The 9,219-nt window shown below is 39.1% G+C and overlaps 1 protein-coding gene across 1 annotated transcript; it reads left to right on the top strand.

Annotated features, from left to right (window-relative positions):
* The first annotated feature begins 237 nt into the window (after positions 1–237).
* Positions 238–8,778, top strand: LOC139711561 (uncharacterized). Its single transcript, XM_071623436.1, has 3 exons — positions 238–339; positions 2,418–4,184; positions 8,681–8,778. Exons 2-3 carry the CDS (start codon positions 2,453–2,455, stop codon positions 8,776–8,778), a joined length of 1,830 nt encoding a protein of 609 aa, XP_071479537.1. The 5' UTR covers positions 238–339; positions 2,418–2,452.
* The last annotated feature ends 441 nt before the right edge of the window (positions 8,779–9,219 follow it).

The raw sequence follows: 9,219 nt of genomic DNA, 5'->3' as shown, positions 1-9,219 counted from the left end.
TACTTGAACATTTCAGCAATGAATAATTTGTCTGGTAATTCCGGTTTATAGACGTTAGGTATGAATGTGTACAACCGCCAAACATCGTTTTCCCAATAGCAAACTGTTCAAGTTGAACATAATCATCTGAAGGACTGTTTCTTTTCGACTGATCACAGCTATGTGTGGATAGCATCAACATAGTTGCTGCTGTTCGCTGCTTTTACTCACTATCAAGGTGTCAATCATTCCATGGTTGTGCGCATGCAGCTTTCATCGCCTTTGAGTCTGCCAACGTTGATAGGGGTATACACCAGACTGACGGAGGACGTATAATAGACGTTGTCTTTGAGACTATAGGTAATACACTGTATTTATACACCTGTATACCCTTTATAGCCTAACTTCATTTACCTTACTTCATCTGTCAATACAACAGAATCGTATAGTTCCTTTAAAGATCCATCTCACTGCGATCAAGCTCTTAGCCTTGTTGCGTGTCAATTGTGTAATATTCAGTAGGTGTCTTCACACAGTGATCGTATCGTACAATAAATGTAATAATCGTATACAGAATAAAGAGTGTACAATGTCTATGGTGCGAACGTATCGTAATTCCTTGTAGTACACACATCCATTCTATGTACAATGTACTGTACAAGGTGCACCGAACCTGGCCACCGTGTGTGATTCTTCTACACGAGTGTCTGAAATTCTGCAAAGGCCAGGCTGAAACAAATAGTAAACATATTTTATTGACATAATAATAGAGCAATGTACATAATCCTAAAGACGGAATATTTCCAGTTTGGTTGTTTTTTGAGATATTTAGCTACTCATAGTGATGTACCCATTCGTGGATTGTTGTCCGGCAAGGCGGGGAATCCCAGAGAGGTTACACAGAGGGTCTTTACAGTTTCAAAGGCCACAATGCACTACATAGGGGCTAGCTGCAAGTCATAAACCCCACTTATTGTTTAGCTCGAAAGGTTTAACCCCTTAGGGTTACCAGGGCCATCGTCATTACAAAAAAAAAAAAAAATGCGCCTCAGCCTGACCCCTGCTATGAGGGCGGGTTCGTCCATATAATGAAAATGAACTTGTATGATGTCAACACTTTCTACTCATACAACGCTGATAATATTATGAATTGTGATTTTATTTGATTAACGAGTATACCACCCATTTCCCCTGTCAATAATGTAATGCGAAGGACACATTTATACTCTAAGCAGACAAGAAAGTAACACTTTTTCAAGTTCATCTCTCTCATGAACTGTTTGGTTTATATTAATGTTTTGTGTACCATGTGAAAGGTATCTAATTGGCTAACAACCTATAGAAGGTCAATAAAAGAGGAAAAATTACTCATGAGTGAACACATTCGTTTTCTCTTCCAAGTCACAACAGTAAAAATTGCAAAAATATTCAAGTTGTTATTCAAGCATATTTGCTCTTTCATGACATTATGATAATGAAACAAAAAGACATATTCAACCCAAAAAGAAATGCAAACTAATGTGCAAAAACCAACCTATTATCTCTATAATGCCTCTGTAATCCTCTAAAATGAAAAAAAAAGGCAAAAAAAGAAATAAGAAAGTGAAGAATTGTCTGTTAAATGTATATTCAAATGACAAACTAGAAGAAGCAACGGTAACAAACGAGATATAAATTTGAACTGTTATTCCAAATTAAGAACATATCAAATAATACTCGGTCCTTAATTTGGTTTCATGAGTTCTTAATTTCCTTAGATAAAAAATATGAAATAAAGAAATTCTGTTAATTCTATCACCTTTGCGGTTCACTCTCAATGTCATTTAAGCGTTGAGTTGACAGATATTAATGTCAATATTGTGTCAATTTATGCAATTTTTACTTTTGTGCCTTGGAGGACAAAAACAAATGTGTTCATTCATGCTTTAAATCTAACAGGTTGATTACTAATTAAATAGCCTTAAATATTGTATAACACCATGATCTTTTATCAAAATCTATGAAAATATGAACTGCATGGAAAAGTGTTTACTTTTTCTTGTCTTTTTGGCTGAGTGTATTATTTCATTTCTAGCCAAAGAAGAAAATCAAGTAAAGATTTGTGCGAGGATCACTGAGAGTAGATGAAATAATGATTAATATGTTCGTGGCAAATGATAGAACTGGTGGTTAAAAACACAAAGATCTTCGTTCTATGAGTCTTTTCCTGTCTTCATCATACGGTCCGATCTAATGACTCTCGATCTGTTTTTGTTTGTTGTTTGTCTTTTGTTTACGAGGGGTGTCCCTTGTAATTCCCGTATTTCATGACCATCACACTACTATGCTACAGTTCATCATAGATAGATTTATTTGTCTTTCACATTTTGTAACCCCCAATTGGCAATTTTTCGATTGTATTTTGTGAAACGCTGTGATTTTTGTGGTTTTTCCTTTAGTGTCGACAAATGACAGGAATCACTTCAACGTTACCATGGCAGCAAACTTCAAGGAGGACAAGAAATGCGTCGACTGTGGAAAAAAATCTGGAGCGATGTACAACGTAAAAGAAAAACAAATGCTATGTGATGGATGCGTAGAAAAGAAAGACTTCGCAATCAAGACTGGAAAGGAAGACAAGAAATGGTTTTGTGAAAAACACGCAAAAGCCATCAAATTCTATTGCGATTCGCACGATCTGGGAATCTGCCAGTCCTGTGCAATCGTCCGACATGGACAGCCATGTGTTCTACACGACTTGGATGACATTGTCACTGTGAGAAAGACTGCTCTGAGAGACCTGGTTGTCATGGCAACAAAAAAGACGGCTGAACTGGGAAACCTGGAAGAGCATACCAAGCAACAAGAATTTGATGCGACCAATCACTTGAAGTCGGTGGAAAGAGAAATAGGATTGTTCTTTGAAGAGAAGCTGCGTCGCGAGGACGCCACCTTGCGGCGAGAGGAAGACGTAATAAAACAGGAAGCAGAAGAAGAAATTTCTAAAATCAATGAGAAAAAAGAAGAGAGATTGCTACAGAGCCGTAATAAAGTAAGAGCAAAAAGAGAGAAAATAGCCAAAGTACAAGAAGAATTATTGATCTCACTGACAGATATATGTAATGAGTGTACGAGAAAATTCGAACATTGTCACCATGAAATTACGGAGAGTCAGTTCGCCATGAGAAAAGTTTTGAGTGACATTGAAACCCTTCTCCTCAGTAACAGACGACTGATCGAGGGAGGGAAAGATCTCGTAAGGTCACTGAACCTGGCCGTTGGGTCAGCTGATGAGAGGAAGGATAAGGAGAACCCTGAAGGCATCTCAAGCAAAGTGAAAACTGTCCGATTTGTGAAAAGTGAGGAAGGCAAGGGTTACAAGGGGAGAGTCGATTGGTGTGGTGGGAAGTGGAAAATCAGCGACTCAATTGAAATTCCAGAGGAAGTAGACTTCCCAATGATAGCGGGGTGTATCAACGAAGAAGAGGTGGTCATTTCAGACTGGTCTTCATTCAAGGTGCAAACATATGTGACAAATATCCGATCCAAAAAGACGGAGAAAGTGATACAGAACGACAGTGAAACATGTATTGCTTCATGTACACTACTGGATGACAACACGATAGTTTGTGGCAAGGGGCGGCGAGGCTGTTCGGGACCAGTCTTGACCAAGTGCATCTCACTGTACGACAGACAGTGGCAACTCCTCAGACACCTGGACATACCAAGAGACAGGCAGACAGACTACGCCAGGGTAGAAGTTGCCGTCGATGTGAATGGTAAGCTCCTTGCTTGTGAGGCTGGTCCGTCTATCTTCGTCATCGATTCGAAAAGTGGAAAGATCGAAAGTGTCATCACATGCAAGTCTGAGAATATGATCAGGATGCGTGGAGTTATGACCTGCGGGAAGATCGTAGCTATTCGTCGGTTGATCGTATTCACATATTCCTTAGATGGCACCACATTGTTCGTAATCGATCGTCAGGGAGACCAGATGAGGATAAAACATAGTGATACAATCTGGAATGTGGCTATTGATCCTTTGACCGATGACCCGTATGTTGTATGCTACGATGCAGAGAGCAATGTATGTTCCATTGATCGTATGTCTTACAACGGCGAGGCGGGAATAAGAGAATTGTCCCTGCCACTCTGTGAGGGATTGGATACAAGAAATGAAGGACTCTGCCATGTTGTGTTATCAGGACTCATCCTCACCTCTGATGGTAAACTCATTTTGTGTGATGGAAGAAACATCATGATCTATAAGAAAAAGTTTACATTATAAGCATTAGCCTGATATCCTCAAAGTTAACGATTTCTAAGGATATTTCAATTAGAGTGGTTAGTAATTTGTTTTTGCTTTCTTGAAACAATAATTGAAGACTTTTATATATCACGTAGGATATGTAATACCGTTAAATCCTAATCCTAAAAGTTCGGAAATGTCCTCTGGTTAAAACATCTGTGAATTCTTCAAATGATTTGTATAGATTTTATTGAGCTTTTGATGTGAATGCGTCTCAATTGCCTTGTCGTGTGTCCTGTATTAGCTGTAATGTAACACAACACTCCATATCCAGACATTGACATGGGGTAGAGAGAGTACATGTAGTTAGACAGGACTGGTGTTAGCAGACAGTCTGACCTGCATGTATAGACAAAGGCAATAAAAAAACATCTTATATCTGGTTAATCTTTTTATATTCAGACACATGGATAAAGAATCTTAACCATTCTTTCTGTTTTATTTCTACAACGGCATTCGAAATTTTAACAGTAGTATACATCCGTTACCGTTTGTTTTGCTAGACAGTGTATAACCAATTTCACGGTTACGTAGCCGTATACGAATTATGTCATGTTCACCACCTGCGAAACTTTTGACTCTCAATGTGTAATAAAACTTTTTCTCGGGACTGAGGTTTAAGTGGAGGTTTCTAATTTCACAAATGAAGCTTCTGGGCTTTATCTGAGTATAGTCCTTCTGTCACCAGATGGCTTTTCTGCTTTAGGTATTTGTGGGCCTACATGCATTCAGGTCACATCTGGGGATCTGGTGTTTATCAAACTATCACGTGAATACTGCATTCCATCGTAGAATTAATTTCCGTTCACATGTCGTGATAATTCAAGGTCCGATTGATTCACCTGCCGCGCGGATGTAGTTTCCCACCAGAACTAAACATGACATTATTGTTCTCACCTCGAGAAGAATGAACAGCATTGTGTTGAGATCAAACCTGACAAAGGGCGAAATAAGTCCTACCAGCCTGAACCAATTTCGAACCAATTAAAGGTTACCTGAAAAGAAAGAGGGATATTTCATACGCACAGCAGTGAAAATTTGATCAAAATCGGATGAAAATTGGGGAAGCCACGAAATTGTGAAATGAAGCTATTTTTGCCAAATTTCCAAACGGTTTTGGAACAGTTGATATGAATACGCAAATGAATGAGCTGATGTCAGCACCTCACAATTTGATGATGTTTAAAACCCTATTAACGAGAATCAATTCTTTTTTTTCTGCTCTTAAAGTGTAAAACTTATTCTTACTCCTGGCGGAAAACTTCAAAATAATGATCATACAGATATATTAGGATTTGAGACTGGGACGCAACTGCGTTAAAAAAAAGAAAAATGATGATTGCAAGATGTCAGGCGATGACGTCATCAACGCACATAATACTTGCGTATTCATAACACCTCTTCAATTACTGGTCGGTGAAAATTTGCAAAACTTCGAAATGTCATGACTTTTCTCATTTAAGTCCGATTTTGATCAAATTTTCATTATTATACTAAACAAATGTTACTCTTTCTTTTCAAAGTAAACTTCCAAACAAGCTGGTCTGGAATTGCCCTTTGATATTAAGAATATGGTCACAATGCTGGCTCCTCATGAAAATGAGAAAAGCACCACGATCTCTTTTCAACAAACCGATCTTTCTATTCCCCACTTAAACTTACCTGTTCATATGTTTGTGTGCAAAATTTGTGCACAGTTGACTCATTGTCACTAAAAGGGTTAACAAAACGAAAGAAAGTTACTGAAGAGACATCGTTACTGGTAGCAGATCCTGAACAACGTCACAGAGTCTCCTCTGATCCCTTGTCACAAGATTTACTCACACTTGTTTGTCGGACGCATTTCGTTACTTTCTACTCATTCATATTGTTATCATCACTACAGTTTTACTACTATGGTTATCATGTTAGAAATTAAGTTGATAAGTATTTCTCCACCATCCATGCTTTACTTAATTAATTTTACAGTCTTATATTTCCATTATATCTGAACTATGGTATATAATTGCTTTGGGAAATACTCATCAATATTTGATTACAAAATTGTATTTGTTACTGCACATTGAAAAATGCATTTCATATCCAATTCATGTATCTTACGTTAATGTTGTTAGATCGGTCATTATTTTAGACAATCATCATGTTTATGTGCAGAGAGAGGGAGAGAGAGTGAGACATCGAGAGAGAAAGTGAAAGAGAGACCTGGGGTGGTATTCTGAAATCCTTCCTAGGAAGATATTTCTTCCTAAGTCAGGATTTTTTCCTAAGTGGTATTCTGAAAATCTTCCTAAGTTTCTTCCTAAGTAGACTTAGGAAGAAACTTAGGAAGGGGGAGGGAATATGCAAATTTCTGACTTAGGAAGAAGTTGGTATTCTAGAATGCACTTAGGAAAGAATTTTAGGAAAATATTTAGGAAAGCTCCACCCCTGTCCTAAGTACGTTGTTAAGAATAGCAAACTGCAAGCATCGTGATAGGCGCGCTTGTCAGTCATTGCGCGCACATGTACTTTGATGCGCGAAATGAGCGTGAGAAAGGGGACATGCCGCGCACTCGTATTTTGACCTACGTCATAGTAATATGCGATTGTCATTGGCAGACATCGGTTAGTTCCTTATGATACGGCATTTCGTATTGGCTTAGGAAAGGACGTGGGCGGGAATAAGGATGGCCTAATTTGCATTAAGAAGTGCCTAGGAAGAAATTTCAGAATACCAATTCTGTCTTTCCTAGGCACTTCCTAAGTTTCTGACTTAGGAAGAAACTTAGGAAGAAACTTAGGAAGATTTTCAGAATACCACCCAAGGTGTAAACCAGGGGCCGTATTCTGAGAGCTAATTAAGTGTCTGATTAGCACTTAATTACCGAATTGGTATTCTGAGAGCATGATTAAGTAGGGGGTATATTAACTACCATAGCAACAAGCGTTTTGGCGGGAAGGACTTACGCGTTTGCGCGTATCAATGCGCGTGCACCTCTGAGAGGACTTAATCACAGAGTTAATTACGAAATACGTATACGAATCGGTATTCTGAGGGTGTAATTAAGTATGAAAGTTAATGGAAAACTTAATGATACCAAAGAGTGTCATTAACTACTCCGATATCACGCAATACATCGTGTTTTCTCTGCCACAACGATGCTTACCGTCTTCGGTAACCGAGGAGCGGTTGAATGTTGTTATCGTGGTATCCGTAGAATTCAGAGAAAAAAAGAAATATAGCCGATCTTCGAGGAATTTTGTCGTTTTATGTGAGCAAAGAGGTTGAGATCTTCGCGTGCGTAGGTGAGGGGTTGTAATCAAATACCGGAGTGTGCGCACGGAGCTCTTGGGTTGTAATTACAGGGGGCGTGGAGGAGCGCGCATTGAGGGCATATTTGCGCGTGTAATCATCATTTTGGCTTCTAACAACGCGTCTGATTGGATGGAATAACAATTAGATGGGAGGGACCTAAGATAATTACAGGGGACTTAATCATACCTTAATTACGTCCTCAGAATACCGATTTTGCCCATGATTAAGGGGTAATTAACTTCACGACTTAATCACGAAGTTAATTACAGACTTAATTACGACCTCAGAATACCACCCCAGATGACAATGTTATGTGTACTGTACCATCGATGACTGAGACTTTAACTACGTTGTATGTCAATAATTAGGTATGAGTAGGGACACACAGAAAAAAAGTTCCAGTCCGGGAGTGTCCTGTAGATGTTGTTTCAAGTCTTCTTTGTTTTTAATGCCTAAGATGCCTTCAAAGGAGTGTCTTAGCAGAGTGTGTAATATACTGTAGAGTTTTAGTTCTCTCGCGGCAGATATCATTTAGACCTCGTCGATAGCACACATATGCTAGCTCGGTGGCAGGAAAGACACCCGCCACACCCAGACGCCATTTATATAGATGATGTTTTAAAGCACATTTTCGTTGACGGCCAGGAGCCACACCTCTGCATAGCCTCTGGGATTTGTTGTGCAGTAGACAGGACGAAGTGACATTTAAGCCTATTTTACACTGGTCACCGGTAAGTTTAGTTCTGGTTCTCACAATTTGTCGTTCCGTTTGAAGATACAAATCTATGTGGACTGCAAATGAGGTCGTTGCGGCTCTCAATGGAGAGTCTCAGTAGACAAGTGATAATGCATATTGTGGTTGTGTACAGCTTTTGATAATGGACGGTAAATTTTGATAACATAATAGATGTATGTGTTGTTGTATTTACGTTTACTGCAACATTATTTCATCGTGTGAACACATAAATTTACGTAAACTGGGACAGGGACGCAAGTCCCATATTTTCACTCTGATGTAATGATTTCAAGTTGGTCAAGTTGCAGCAACATTTTTCTTTTTTTTTTAAACTAGTATAGGTTGTCTCTTGGTACATGTTGTATTTGAATGATATTTGTAGTTGGCGCCGAGGTCGAGTTTACTCCCAGGCAATCGAATTCACAGCAGAGCGACTGTGTTGACCCGCCCCTCGCTACTGGAAGAGCCTATGGACGCTAGTAACCCCTGAACGCGTGTTTATCGCGACACTTTGGAGTTGGAAAAGGGCTCAGCTTTGAAATCCCGCATCCACGAACGTTCCACACATACACACAGCGGTTATCATACTGGGAGTGAGAGATTTTGACGCATGATTTGTGACTTTGTGGATGACGCAACTGAGAGCGTAACATAACGCACGTACATAATTAAGTACCATGATATGAACGCACCTGTAATGCTGTGAAGATGTGGTCTGTAAATGCAATGTGAACACAATCGAAAACCTGATAGCTGCAATGTGGGTTAGTACAGAACCCTAATGGCAGTGGAGTCGATGTTCGTATTGCTCTGTAAAGTGAATTACAGCGCTATCAATGGAGAAGTGAATAAGGTGACAAACTGAAAATTTTTGCAAGTGAAATCGGATCAAGCCAAGATCTTTGTGAATCATTATATCGC

This window comes from Diadema antillarum, unplaced genomic scaffold, assembly GCF_040938485.1.
Source record: "Diadema antillarum isolate AM-2024a unplaced genomic scaffold, OU_Dant_1.0 seq00001670_RagTag, whole genome shotgun sequence".
Classification (NCBI taxonomy): Eukaryota; Metazoa; Echinodermata; class Echinoidea; order Diadematoida; family Diadematidae; genus Diadema; species Diadema antillarum.
Note: the sequence above shows the minus strand (reverse complement) of the source record. Positions and strands in the feature narration are given on the sequence as shown.